The following is a 15,866-nucleotide window of genomic DNA, read 5'->3' as shown; positions in this document are numbered from 1 at the left end:
TGTACCACTGTTAGACTACTATTTCTCACAATACTATCCTACTATCCTTATGAATATTATCCATGGCTTTATTCATGGTAAAAGTGTAGTAGCCATGTTTTTTTTTGGCGTATTGATTACCATTTGTATAACCACAATTTTGCTACAAATACCATGGTTCAACTATGATTAGTGTAACAAAACCATGGTTAATATGTGGTTATCATGGTTTAACTATTGTAGCCATGTTTTTTTCTGGTTGTATTTGTAATAAAACCATGGTTAACTTTTGTAAGTGTATTTTCGCATAATTTTTCTCATGCTAACAGTTAGCTTAAACAGGATTAACTTGTCCTGTACTGTATGTACTATTGACATGATTGAGGTGTACAAGTGTTTGGACTTAAGTTTTTTTGTTTGGTGGATGGTAAAATAATTAAAAAATGCAGTAGAATTCATTGCAAAGACCTGGCAACCACTCGCAACAAACTAACACTGAGGCAGCAGGTTTTGAAACATGAGGTATATTAAGGGTTCTAGCAACACCCTAAAAAATGTAGCATCTACACAGCAATGCATGTTCTGCACAGACACCCCAAAAACTCAGACTTGTTTTTAAGATGCCCTGAGCTTGAGTGTGGGTGGTTTGTATCCCAGGCAAGACTCCAAGAGATGTGGACACAGTGCTGGAGGGCTGCAGGTTCAAAGGTCCTTAGACTTCTTTTGATTACAGCAGCGCCTTACCCCAAAATGCTCCAGGGTGTGCCTGTGTGCAAATATGAACTTGCTCTTAATGGAAAACCAGAACTTAAGAGACTCTTGAGAGAAAAAAATATAACTTTTTTCAATTCGTGCTCTTGCATAGTAGAGGAACAAAGCTGTCAAATAACTGCAAACCATCAGATATTCGTTTCACGTTCGATGCTCGTATCACCCACAGGGAAGGTTTGTGACTTGCAGTGCCTTTCTTTCAAAAGGTGTGCAATGCCTTTGGGTAGTTAATATATTTAAACACTATGATCAACATTTTATAAGCATATAAAGCAGACAGAATAGGGAGGGTTGTCTATCCTCTAAGGATCCTGAGCTGTTTTTCTCTTTCTCTTCTCCTCGATCTGCTTACCGCTCGATATATCTTACCCCAGAGTCACTCTTCCTGCTAATAAAGGCCATTTCCTCATGTGGAATGAGAGGTTATTAAGTCACCGGACCCATAAAACTGTGATATACTGGAGAGTGTCCAATAGCAAGGTGTCCTTCCAAGAGCTGTCACTCACTCAACCTGGTCACTGGGACCCAATGAATGTGGGTCAGAGGCAAGGTTATAAATTAGTATGAAAACTCCCACTGTTCTTCCCGCCCTACATCCCAGTCTGCTTCCTTATTATACGTAAAGTGTGGCTGAACGTGGAGGATTCATATTGCTTTAGACAGAGAGTGAAATGAAAGGGAGCTTTTTCGTTCCTTTGATCACAGAGCTTCACACTTCTGTATCTTTCCTCTGTTCTTTTCCTCAGGAATCGTCAGAAGAGCTGCATGGCCCATCATGAGCTGCAAGGATCTCATCAAGAAAACATCTAAGGGCTGTAATTATTCAATCCTGCTGCTCATTAAGAAACCTTCTATTGCCCATTTTTCAGAGAGACAAAGACGGAAAGAGAGAGAAGAAAAGAGGAACAACTGTAAAGTATGGCCTGTACTCTTTCAGAACTCCTCCAAAGTGATGAAAAGCTGGTACAGGAACTATTAACCCACTACTTTCTTCACTTTGGATACACACAATGCACATAAAATGGAAATTAAATGGTTAATAACAAAGGGATGATTTTTAAGTAGTCTCAGCCTCAAATGACGTGTCCGTAGACTGTCCTAAGGCAGGTATTGGGAGCTGCGACAAATGCTTTTGAACATGAAATAATCACTGGATTTGAAGTTTGCCATGTTAGTGGCATAATATTTTTCAAAGATATTCACAATTTAGTTTGAGTCACTTGGTAGCAATTCAGCTAGATATCCATGAGAAGAACCATATATTCGTTTTTGGAGTTATGTCTGGGAAATAATCAATGCAGTACTTGTTACTTCTGGATGGGTAGAAAGTCATATTTCACCACATTTCATCTATGAGAATTTTACAGTACTATCTCCAGTTTTTATTTTATTTTTTCTCTTTTATGCAGTCATTTAGTATTTTAGTAATTATTTAATTTTATTTTTTAAAGTTAATTTTTTATTGTTATTCGGAAGAGTCAAATTACATATTTACAATAATATAACAAAAGCTTGTCCATTCACTTTTCCAGTTAAAGAAGTTATGCAATAAAAACGCATTAAACTTTAACAATGCTTTCAATAAACCTACAATAGTGGGTTAAATCTGAAAACAAGAAAATCAGAGGAGATAAGAACATTGTGAGTGGAAGGTTAACACAATGGCTGATTTGGCACTGAATGTGTCCTAAAATGGTCAGAAACTACTTTGAAATGAAACAAGCTCACCTGCTATCGAGCCGAAATTGGAGGGGAGCAAAAACCTTTTTCCTGATCCGACAAATTGGAGCTTTTTGGAGCGAGCACTACTGTGTATAAAGTACGTCTTCTTGTCCCAAAATGAAAACTACGAGGGATAAAGTGAGTAATTCATGCAGAACGCCTGTGGAAAGGGCTGTTCAGGGTAACGGGTGATGCTTCCTACAAGCGGGCCTGATGGAAACCAGCGTGATGTTTATTTATGTCCGAGTGCTGAGGGTACCATGTGAAACCTGCAATATTGAACAAACACCCTAGCCATCCAGCACAGCTCATCCTTTTAAACTGCGATAGCTGTGAGCAAAGAAGTGCAAATTCAGAGTGCAATGTAGAATGAGTGAGATAGCAAAACAACAAGAGCGAGATAAGTCAGAGAGAGATGGGGGAAATGGTGATTGAGATGATGGGTCCCATTAAAGAGAAATGGCGAGAAAATACAAACTTTTAATAATTAATTTGTCACAATCAGACATTCCTCTAAACCGTGTGTGTGTGTGTGTAAACTTGTTTAAGTGTGAGAGAGAAGGATAGTGTTTATCTTTTTTTATCAGGTCTTTAAAACGTAAACATTAGATGAGACAGAAAAACACTGCTGCTAGCTAGATTTGCATGGGATAGATAGCTTGCACTTACAATGAATGGAAAAAAACGATGAGTTTGGTTCTGCAATTTAAAGCAATAAAAGAGGAATTACTAGCTGAGAACATGTTTAATTTCATTGGTTTAAAAAAAATGGCAAGGTTTCTTAGCAACAGAAATTTTTCACAAGTATAAAGATCAGTTTCTACGGGATACCGGGGCAGTTGTAACACTCAAATTATTTAAAAAAAGCCATCAAATAAGATAGACTGATGACATTTATTCTGCGCACGCTCAGTAGATTTCTTTCTGTCTGCCTGAAAAAGTATATTGTGATTGTTACACTTTGTGAGAATTAAAAAAAAAATAGAACTGAGGGTGAATAAATGGCAGAATTAAATTCAGTGTTATAAACAAATCTTTTGCATTATGGGTTTATTAATGGTGCAATTACATTATAGACATATAAAGATTTATACAAAAAGATTTGTAGCATTTTGAGAGTTATTAAAGATTATTGCAGGCTACAGTTGCTCCTGCATTGGATGAACCATGTTTCATCCATTCATCCATCTATACAAGCTTTCAATATCTAATATGGCCAAGAATGTGCGCTTACATTGAAAATGTTTGTTTTGCTTTCCACCTATTTATCCATCTTTTTTATTCATTTATATACCCTTAATAAGCTGCCTAGCCAGCCGACCATGAAAAGGAAGGTGAGGCAGGCCGTAAAGGATACATATGAGGAAGACGTTGTGAAACTAATAGGCTGAGTTTCCTTTCTATAGCAGAGAAAACGAATGATACATTTATCAGTCTATAAATAAGGGGCAGTCAAAGATCAATAGTAATATGAAACAAGGGGGTGTGTTTATGGACCTGCCCAGAGAGAGAGAGAGAGAGGGAGAGCTAAACAGAAAGCTTATATTATGAACAGAAAGTTACCAAGGCTTTCACAGGCTAACTGATTGGAGACGGCTCTTTCAACTGTTCGTTACAGGCCTACCTTATTCCCTGGCTGGAGTGCTCCATCAGAAAACAGCCTGGGGAAATGACTGAATGGGCAGGGACTAGCAGTAGAGAAAAGGGAGGGAAAGAGAGAAAGATAGAGACAGATTGAGAACTCTGAAAATAAATCAGGTATGGGGGATCAGTTTGAAGTTCGGCCTAAAACATCCCCAAGGGTTCATCTCCATCTCCAGAGTTGTGTTTGGAGTCTCCTGCTGTATCCAGGCTAGCACTGCTCACTCAAAGGACATCATACACATCTTTGAGTGACAAACACATCATTATACCTCTATGGGACTAATTGTGAATTCACAGCTTGAAAAAATAATTGACTTTATATTTTACATATATTTCAAAGTAAAATAATTTTCCAAAATTGGTTTTCTACATCTGGCCTTTGACCTTTTTTTTTAGGCTTCCTTCATTTATAAATGACTTTGCCCCATTAGGGTAAATTATTTTTGGCAAATTGTCTGAAACTTCACACACACAATCAAATGCTTTTTCACTGTCCAAAAAGAAGTGAAAATGTCTAACTGTTTCAAAAAACATAAAAAATCTTTATGAACATTCAATTTCTTCTTGTGCTGCTATATTTGATTTGGAACTCACGTGTGAAAATGTCTAAAACCTGAATCAAATTTGGATGCAATTTTACTGCCTGAAAAGCATAACTTTGTGTTTCAAAAGCATTAAAACAACTTTAACATTATATTTCATCTTGGAATTTCAAATGAATTATTGTAGCACAAGTGAAAGTCAACAAGACTTCTTTGACTGTACCCCAAACATCCCACACGTAAGTAGATGTTGACTTGTGCAGTCATCATTGGAGCATCGCTGACTGTCAGAATACTAATGCCAATAGACATTGGCATCTTTCCTGACCTCCGGTTGTTGTACGGACCACATCTTTCAAACTGGCATACAATAATGTACCCAAATGCCAGACTTCCACAACAACCTATTCTTTATCACTGCCCTTACCCTCATTGCTTCTATCCTCCTTGGTCCACAACAACTTTTTTTTCTGATGCACTCCTATCACTGTCATCAATGCCTTCTGAAATAAGTACAGATTTGTCTCTCCATCTCCCAAAAATCTTACAAAAATAAACCTAAAACACATGCATAAAGGCTATTATACTGCCTGCCAATGCTGGTCAATAGTGCCTTCTACACAAAATATGCATCCCATAATAGGACTTTGTCATTTATGCATGACGCTTAGAATTTTTGGTCTCGGAGTTATTGTTTTTTATAAAAGTGCATTAAAAATGACTTTAGAAAGTACATTTGGATGGATTATATTTTTAGCTCACTATGGAGCCTTGAGAGCATGTGACCTAACATGTGCTAATGTCTCCTTTACTACTTTGTTACCACAAATGTGAAGCACATGGCAAATACATTTTTATTTGACTGCTTAAAGGGGATGTCATATGACAACACTAAAATTTAATTTTGTTGGCTAAAAATTATTTATAAATGACGATGTCCCATAGAGGGAGCATATGTAACTTACAGGTAGCGGTTGAAATGGGTACTGCAGTCCAGATTCAAAATATTGGACAGGGTTGTTTCTCCTCAGACTTGACACTTATGCGGGTTGCCAGATCGAGGACATGCAACAGGAATGAGTGCACTTGACAATAGAAGGCAATGAGCCTTACACCGTAAGTTGATGCAATGATTTATCCACGTAATACGCCACTGGTCATAGAGCTTTAGATGCGGAGGCTGCTTAGGTCAGGAAGAATCTGCGATCTCTGACCTAGTTCGTAGTTCTCTAGCTCACAAGAGACACTTATGAGGGGAATTCTTCACATTTTCAAAAATGAAATTCAGGCCCTGAATAAATGTCTAAAAATCCTGATTGGAGTATCACTATAAATAGTTATAAATTATAAAAAGAAGGCTTTAAACATATCGGTATCGGCAAATACTGCTTTCTGTGATCGGCGATCGGTCTCAAAAATCCTGATCGGAGCACCCCTAATAGAAATACATTGCACACATCATACACAGCTTCTTCCCTAGATGCACAAACTTTACACTAGGGATGCACCGATATGAAAATTTTGGCTGATACCGATAACCGATTATTCTTTATTTTTGAAAGCCGATAACCGATATGTTGGCCGATAAATCTATATCCAAATTGTTATATACTTTTTGAGAGCCTGATTACAAAAAAGGTCTCATCATTAAAAGCCACATCCCAAACACTTCAACATAAGCAGCCTAGTTTGAACGGTGTACGTTTTAAAAATATTTTTACTCTCCCATTACCAAATTTAGTCATAAAAAAGTCTTACAAATAAATAAAATAATGCATAAATAATGCAAACAAGTCACTGGACATCATTACACATGTAAAGAATCAAAATTTTACACTGTATAAAAAAGGTTAACACTGTATGAACTACCTTTATTCTACATTAGTAAACCTTAAAAAGGCACAAAAACCTTACACTGCACAAAGATACACTGAATTTAGAACCTTTAAACCTTCACACTACACAAACAACATCTGAACCTTCAAACTGCACAAGTATCTTTTACACTGGACTAAGAAAACAGCACAAAGTGCCTTTACACTGCATGATGAAACTTCACATGGGCACTTGGATACTTTACACTAAGAGGAACCTTTAAAATGCACACAAAGAATCTTTACACAAACAACCTTACATTGCAAACTTGTATGTTATGAACTCTGCAAAGAAACTTTACTCTGCATAATGGAACTTCACATGAAAGCAGAAGCTAGAGATTATGGTTTATAAAGTTTTAAAAATTGATATTTTTCTTACACAAATGCATCAATTGACTTCAGAAGGCCACTATTAACCCCCTGGAGCTGTGTGGAGCACTTTTTATGATGGATGGATTTTCTGGGCTTCAAAATCTTAAACCCCATTCACTGCTATTATAAAGCTTGGAAGAGCCAGGACAGACCGTGAGCAGTCCGTAACTTAAAAAATTGTTAAACATGGTCAAATTCATAAATTCATAAATCAAGTACATAACCAGCCAGTGTTCAAAACTATCTCCTTACCTTAGCCCGATTCACAACGGTAAGCTTGTAAAAATATTTTCTAATTTAAGCGGTACTGGTAGGTTTTTGTCATGCTTTGCGTCTTTGCGTCATTACATCACATCAAGTCAAGTCACCTTTATTTATATAGCGCTTTTAACAATACAGACTGTGTCAAAGCAGCATTACAGTATTAAATAGTAAAATAGTGTGTCAATAATGCAAAAGGACAATAGTAAACACTCAATTTTCAGTTAAAGGCAGTTCATCAATGAATTCAGTGATGCCATCATCCAGCTCAGTTCAGTTTAATAGTATCTGTGCAATCAAGTCGACGATATCCCTGGAAATTAAGTATCCCCATCTAAGCAAGCCAGAGGCGACAGCGGCAAGGAACCAAAATTCCATCGGTGACAGAATGGAGAAAAAACCTTGGGAGAAACTAGGCTCAGTCGGGTGGCCACACATACACCTCAAAACATTAGATTCATCTGTGCTGAGGAGCCGTGCCAGGGCCGGAGTGGGACTCATTTTCAGCTCTGGAGGTTCATGCCATAGACCGGCCCAATTTAGTTCACGACTGACTATATTAAAATCATGTAATTAAAACTTCAGTAAATAAAGTCTGCAATAGTGCACTGTTCTCTACAGCCTTGTAATTCATTGTATTTTTCTAGAGCTTTCGTTTTGATGTAAAAATCTTAACTTCAGAAATGGAAAATGAGGGACAGTTGCAATTTTTTTTAAAGGAAATAAGGGACAGAATAAAGGACACTCAAAATATTTGTACTGTAATGCACTGTATTTTGCAGTATCCAAAATAATTTTAGGCCTAATGTCATACAAAAAAATGTCATCGGCCTGAGCAAATTGTAGCATTATAGAATTGTGACTGCACAATAAGGCCTAGTGTAGTAATTTTAAATACTGTGAAATTACATGGGCTACATAGCCTACAAATGGCATGAAATTTGAAAGCATAACTGAACGTCTATGAAACGTCAGTCAATAAAGCATTTTTAAACAATTGCACAATTGCAACTATTATAGCCTATGAATGAATGAAACTGCATATTTTTCCAATTAAAAATTTTACATTTGTACTTCAATAACAAGGTCCAAGTTTAAGAATATGCTGGAAGTCAATTTAAAAAAATGTTTTATTTCTTAATTTAACAGCATAAACTTACAATAGCGAAATACGTCTTGCCTCAGGTAGATTGAATGTTTTCTTGTCTTGCTGGATGTTGGGCTCATGATCAATAAGTTGTTTGCATTCGCCCAAACTGATTTGGCAAAATCAAAACGCGGATAGTGAAAGGAAATTGCCATTAGCGCGAGTCCCGTTCGCTGTGAAGCGGGAGCAGCTGGCAGGATTTCGCTTGGTCTTAAAGCCTCCCATCAAACAGCTACGTTCATAAATAAAACAATGATTTGTGCAAAAAGAATGATTAGTTATCAATTGAGAATTTCATATGGTCTGGTGGTCATACAGCCAGTGTTCGAACTATACCGTGGACTTTGGGGGAGCCCACCTGTTTTTGTTTTTTTTTATAACGGGGGTGTTCGTGCGCTTGCGCGCGGGCTTACAATGACTTACAAAGATACATAACAGCTACAAGTGTATGCACTACTTGCTTTATGCAAGCGCTATATAGGATAAATCACTATCCAGGATTTACCCTATTATACTTTGGGCGCTATATAGGATAAATCACTATACAGGATTTACCCTATTATACTTTATCGACACGAATTGATAGGTGAAACAACAAACAGCTACCCACAAATAGTCTATAAACAAAGCATCAGGCTGTCTTTGAGTTTACATGTACTAAACATGAGTGAAATTTGCACCGCAGCGCCCCCACACCTTGATGCTCATGACAAGAATAGCATGTATAGTTATCTTTATTGAAGTGAATTAGGTTTAAATCGCCGTCATGCATGAATTAATTATATTTTTGCAATTTTTCACATAATAATCCACGATGATCACATTACACAAAACTGAATTGCACGTCAAAATAACACATTGTCAATATTTTTGAGACCCCCCAAAATTTCACAAATCACATTTTCTGGGGAGCCCATGTCTTATTAAGGGGAGCCGAGCTCCCCCTAACTCCCCCGTAGTGCGCATTCTGCATACAGCGTATGCCTGCGAATACAGGAAAAACTGCGTTCTGTAGACAAGACGCTTCTTTGATGCTACGGAACGGTTGGCAGCCCTCTGCGAGTGGGGCTGAGAGAAAATAATAAATAAAAAAGTGTGGGTCTGCTGTGAGTGCAGGCAGAACAGCATCCATATTTCAACCCAGTTGCATGACAACACCGGCCCTCGCGACCAAAAAAAAAAAACAGACTGGATTCCTCCCGGTGCTGATCCAATCTGGGCCTGAGCCGTGCCGATGCACAACCCATGTAAAGATAATAATTCCACAAATAACTGCAATTGCAGGTTTCAAACAGAGATGGCGACAAAGAGGCAAAACTTACGGACTGCAGTTTTAATATAACTCAGATTTTGCCTGAAAGAAGAAAGTCATGTGCACCTATCTTGGTTCGAGGGTAGGGTTGGGTACCGAAACCCGGTACCAATATGGCCAATACGGTACCTATGTAACCGGTAAGTACTAGAACCGAATCAGAACGCAGATTTCGGTGCCATGCACCGTTAACTAAGCTAAACATGCTTAAATTAAAGTGCCTAAAGCTAAACTTCCCTTGTATTCACATTTCTAAACCTGTTGTCCAACAAAAGAGAACATTATAATCTTTTTACTCCACAACACCAATCAAATGCTTCCTTCTGTGATCTGATGTGGCTTCCAAACGATACAAACACTATTCGAGGGTGAGTAAATCATAGGATAATTTATATTATTGGTGAACTATCCCTTTAACACAGAATTAAGAAAAATTACACCGCACAATCAACACAGTGCATAAAGAATCTTCACATTACATGAAGAAATGTTATATTGCATAGTAAATTACACAACACACTTGTAGAACTTTACAAATTTCACTCTCCATAAAAGAACTTTACATAGAATAAAGAACCTTTTACATGGCATTAAGACAAGGAATTGAACAGCATTACATACAATTACTGCATAAAGAACTCTCCAAACCAACCTTAACACAGCAAAAAGAATGTTTGCATAACCGAAGAACCTTCACACTGCCTAAAGAGCCTATACACCTCAAACAAGCCATTTGGGCTGCACTGCAAAAATTACTTTAAAATCTTCAGCTGATTTATAGGAAGGGCAGCAGTGCTCACCTTCAGAGTTCAGACTTCATAGACTATATAAAGTGGATTGTCATAAAATTCAACGAGCTGTAATGAGGCTGAAATGAGATCATGATTTATTCAATCTCTTGCTCTACTTTAAAGCTGTATTTTTCAATAAACGCCATACTCTCTGAAGCTTACTATTGCATAATGAAATATGACTGTGCTCACCTCTTTAAAACCACTGCTGTTTTGAGCTAGTTCGGGTAACATGTTTTTATACATGTAACTGTAGCATTTCAGGGTCAGAATCAAGGTTCTGTTTACAGCGCACCCAGTGTGCTTTAATTCAAAGCTTTGGACACAAGAAACCACAAGGATCCTTTTTTAGCTGCAAGTACATCACAAACACACACATACTTACACAACCTTGAAGTACTACACAGACATTACTTTAAGCTAAAATGAAATAAGCAAAGATTTCTGTGGCTCACTGCATATTGCAGCGCATTGAAAAGATAGATACTGTACAAACCCAAATCCTTCAAACACAGGCTCAGATACCAAGGTCAGTCAATGAGAACAATGTGTAGTTAACAAATCTTTTCACAATACAGTGATTAAAAGAAGCAATCAATTCTCAAACGAGTGGATATATGATTTAATTTCTACATCTGTTACTTTTGGATAGAGGGGTAAATGCATTGATCCACAACTGCATGTTGAATTATTTGTCTAGCTGTACATTTTTGCTTTGAGTTACTCATTCAGGAGCACATTTGTTTTCATTTAGTTTTGTTGTTTCACTAGACTGGATAGAAAAGCAATTGATTGAACGTGGGTCTGAGATAACAAATTCCAATGTCAGATCGCCACTCACCATAACAGACAAAATGAAGACTCCTCCTCAAACAATGGAGATGCTTATTCTGTATTAGATACATCCCCGTTACAAGTAATTTCATAAAGTGGTGGAGAAAAAAATGGGCGATGGAAAAATATGGTGACGAAAATATAATAATGTGATTTCTATGGATCGAGTGCTTTGTTAAAGGGTAAACTTGAGATCATGGACCAGCCCAGAGTGTTGCCCACTACTACAACCAATTTTTGTCAACAGTTTAGGAGTGGAAGGTTGTAATAGAAATGAAACTTACCAGAAATGACTGGGCTCGACCATTGAAAGGCATGGGCTCTGTGAAAAACACTGTGTCCTGCACAAGCCTCCCGTGACCCCCGTACTGAAGCTTGTCCGAGTTCAATTTGATCTTATATCTGATACAAAACATGATCAAGGAACTGTAAGGAGACTCCAGTCAAACGCTCTTTGATCTTGTGACATTTATCTCTCTCTCATTCTTTCCCTCTCTCTTGTCAGGAGTAGCTCAGGGACAGATGGTTGGTCGGATAATGATAAACGCATGAGATGTGATGGATGGCTGTGCTGTTGAGTAGCAGCACAAGACAAGAGGGAAGCCACCAGACAAATGACACACAAGACATTGATCTCTATCTACATCTCTAAGGTGAGACACATGCACATTTGCAGACATGAGACACTTCTAATCAATGATACTTGTTTGAGAGAGAAATCAGAAGAATAAAAAAATGATTTCTTTAAAAAAGTCATCAACTGTGAAATTTATTTATTTATTTAAATAAATATTTTTTTTATTCTGCACTGATGCATTAAATCCAAATGACAACTTTTTTTTTTTTTTAAGATTAAGCATATACTTACATTTTTGATTTATGAAAATTCACATGAATGCTAAAAAATACCTGAAGCATATTAGTCATGGTGTGTTATGCAGCAGTTTTGATGATAAATACCAGCTTGTGACCCTGTAATCATGTTACATGTAATTGAATCACCAGTTTCCCAATGTTTAGTGGATCAAGACCCCTGCTAGTGCCCAAATTCATGTTCACCACATACTGATTCACATCACAGGGAAATGGCAGGAAGTGTTGAAGCGATGATTGCCAGAAAGTATATGTTATGTGTCACAGGGACATTTATAATTATAATGACTAATCCATCTGAGTCTTTAGTCAAGAGTTTGTGTCTAAGGAACATATCTCACCCTTGCCTTCCTGTGGAGGCCCTCAGGCAATCCTCTACGCCCCCCGCTAGAAAACGTAATCATTAGCTACAACATAATTTACCCCCATCAGAGGCGTGTTAGTGTGTATGTGTGTGTGTTCACAGCCAGACCAGTGAACAGGCTCCACATGGTGAGGAAAGAAGCCAGGGAGACCTCATTTACTCTAAACTATGGCATTATGGGAAGAAAAAAACGAATTGAAATACAACAGGTTAGTGGATTCTTATTATCAAATGTAAGGGAAACAGGTCAATAATTTAGCTCAAAGGGAATCATTTAAGATTTTAAAGGGAACTCCACCATTAATATGCAAGGGAATTAGGACAGAATCACTGTTTTACGGCGGATCACTGAGACGGCCAGCGATTCAGTGAGCGAGCCGTATGACAGCAATTCTGCAATGGATATCAATATCCAAAATATAGTGAAAACACTATTAATTAGCATAGTAACAAGATCGGCAGTTTAAGACATTAACTTGTGAGCACAAAACACAAGATACTTCTCTTTTCCATATAAATAAGGCTTTATTGGAGTCTCAAATGTTACAGTCACACAAAATGCAGTTAAAACACTGCATCATGAAAATGAAGTAACACTTCAGACTGGTAAGTGCGAACTTTTTTGGTGCGAACAAATTTCAGCTAAACGTGTGATGAAAATGAATGCATACATCTGAACAGAAAAGTCTTGAAGGGCAAAGTGGAAAAAATTTATTGGCATTACATTAATATTATATATCTAATGCTGTATCTAACACAGTAAGACAGAGAAAATATATATTTTTCTGCATAATTTCACAATATTTCTGCATATATTTTCATTGCCTGCAAGGGTAATGCATAAAACATATTTTTGCAGCTTTTTGGCTCACAATTAGCATACAGTCAACTTTTTACGGTCATAAGGTTCCCTGAAGGTCAGTGTCAAAAAACAAAGAACAAAAAAAGTGAAAGAAACTGGCGGTCACTAAATGTTAACAATTAGCATGCATATTCTAATCAGAATCGATACTGTGATTCGTGAGTCATTTAACGGATGCAGTGATCCTGTGAAATCTGAAAAATTATTTCTGACATTTGACTGCCGCTAAAGAGGTTAAACATCTTTAAACTGTGGAAAATAACTCTTGTTATGTACGGTAATAAAGAAAACATTTTTACGATGTAAATGAATATATTCTGTCTAGGGCTGTCAAAACGATTAATCGTGATTAATCGCATCCAAAATAAAAGTTTGTGTTTACATAATATATGTGTGTGTACTGTGTATATTTATATGAATATATACAGTAAATACACACACAAACACAAACATTTTGGATGCGATTACTCACGATTAATCGATTTGACAGCCCTAATTCTGTCCTTTCACAGACTTACATTACCAACGTTTAAAATGAATGGTGAGTTTCATATGACGATGCTTGTAAAAGCTGCCAGCTGCTGTAGGGATTAGAGAAAGTCAAACATGTTTTTTAATTGTGAGCTGGATAAGAAGGGCAGGTGGCAACCTTATTCTCATTAAACCAGAAAATCTCTACTTCCAAAAATTATGAAGCTGATCCAGATCCGCCTTCCTCCTTCCCAAGAGGTGTATTCCTTTACTCCTTCAACAAACAAACAAAACTTCACGAAGGAGGGTGAAAAAAACCTCAGGTTCAGGAATTGCCAAGCACATCATTTTGGAGAGAGATTATATCCGCCGACTTGCCGTGATAGTTTTAAAATCGGCAATAAAAACGCCACGGCTCGGTGTAAAATTGGGGATTTGAGAGGGATTGTGGTTGAATCTAGTAAACAGACAACAATGGCGTGTGTGCAAGCAGAACTGCACCCCCAAGCAACCCCACTGCCTGATTTTCAGAGAATTTCTGCATCTTAGGGGAGGCTGGTGGGAAAGCAATCTCTTCTTTTTTAGATTTCAGTCTTTTTTATTGCATGCCGTCATGCATTTCCAAATCCATTCCCATTCAGTCTGTTTTTCCCCAGGTTGTTTGGAAGGTGGCTGATTTCTCTTAGAGCTACTCCCCACTAGCTCTGAACGGAGCCTGACAGTTTCCACCAGCCTCCTCTACTTTTCACGGAAGGACTGAGTGACTCTTGGGGAAGGAATCGGGTCTCTGCACTACAGGAATCACTTTGGGAATCAACACCGCCGTGGGTCATTCACCTAAACTCCTTGAACTGTCGAAAATCTAATATCCTAAATCTAAAATCTAAACCCGCATGACCTTTCCTCGCTCTCTGTCTTTATCTGCTTTGAAAGTTTTCTCTCATTTCAAACACACGTTATCATTCTCTCTAGCCAATTCGCCCTTTTTTATTTAACTTCTAAAAGCTTTAGTTCCCTACTTTAATTCTGCCCTTAAATCACCTCTGTTGAAATGCTGGAAAACGTCCAAACTATAACGTATCGCTTTAACAGCCCTGGAAGCTCTCGTTTCAGAAGATTCATGTCTGTTTCTTCTCAGTTTAGATAAACAATTTAGTTACTTTCATTCTTTGGCTACAAAAATGTCTGTGTGCCCACCCTGTGTTCACTGTGTGAATGAGATTAACGTTTGAATCTTATGATGGTATCTACAGCTTTAATCAATCACCATTAAATCAACATTAGACAATCCAATCAATCTCTCCAATTTGTTTTGAGTCCAACTGATGTTTATCAAAGGCTATGTTTAGAACGGAATACAAGTGTACTGCTACACACAGTGTACTGACTACTGTTTGTTATAATAGTATTTGAATGATGTGTTTTAAAATGAAGTACATTACTGATCACCTAAGGGGACACGATGATAGAAAAAATATATGAGATGCAAAACTTCTGCATTCCTTCACAAAAAATGTTGTTCCCTAAGAAACTTTGCATTTGCTTGCAAAACATTTGTATTCTCTCGCAAAACATTTGTGTTCTCTCATTATTTTTTATTAGTACATTTATTTTTTTAATTATCATGTAATATGGTGATAGTAAAAAAAAAAGAGAAAATATTTCAATGATTTTGCGTTCTCTTAGTGCTGGGCAGTATGACCAAAAATTTATATCACGGTATTTTTCAAAATTATACCGGTTTCACAGTACATGACGATATTTTTTTTTTCATGCATGACCGAGTGTTAACCATATTTTCTACTGATTGAGAGAGGAAATACTGCAGTATATTGACTTAGAATGCCCTATTTTACTGTCATGATGAGTGAATATTGTCAAAAAATACCACACTAAATAGTGACTAAATACAACCCCTTTTAATACATGTTAACCAGGAGTCACTCATTTATAATTGCGGCATCGTCTGATAAAATCAACATGCATCTACACTAAAGCGGCTATGCTGTTGTTTTGGCTGGCTATATTTTTTTTTTGTCGCAGC

The 15,866-nt window shown here is 37.3% G+C and overlaps 1 protein-coding gene across 1 annotated transcript in view; it reads right to left on the bottom strand.

The window, feature by feature from the left end:
* The window catches only part of gbe1a (glucan (1,4-alpha-), branching enzyme 1a), a 158,884-nt gene that overhangs the window by 9,138 nt on the left and 133,880 nt on the right, over positions 1-15,866 (bottom strand). The window contains exon 14 of the mRNA XM_016240088.1: positions 11,537-11,654. Coding sequence (XP_016095574.1) covers positions 11,537-11,654 — 118 coding nt within the window. The remainder of the gene's footprint in view (positions 1-11,536; positions 11,655-15,866) is intronic.

The sequence above is a fragment of the Sinocyclocheilus grahami genome, unplaced genomic scaffold (genome assembly GCF_001515645.1).
Source record: "Sinocyclocheilus grahami isolate Dianchi unplaced genomic scaffold, SAMN03320097.WGS_v1.1 scaffold581.1, whole genome shotgun sequence".
Taxonomy (NCBI): domain Eukaryota; kingdom Metazoa; phylum Chordata; class Actinopteri; order Cypriniformes; family Cyprinidae; genus Sinocyclocheilus; species Sinocyclocheilus grahami.
Note: the sequence above shows the minus strand (reverse complement) of the source record. Positions and strands in the feature narration are given on the sequence as shown.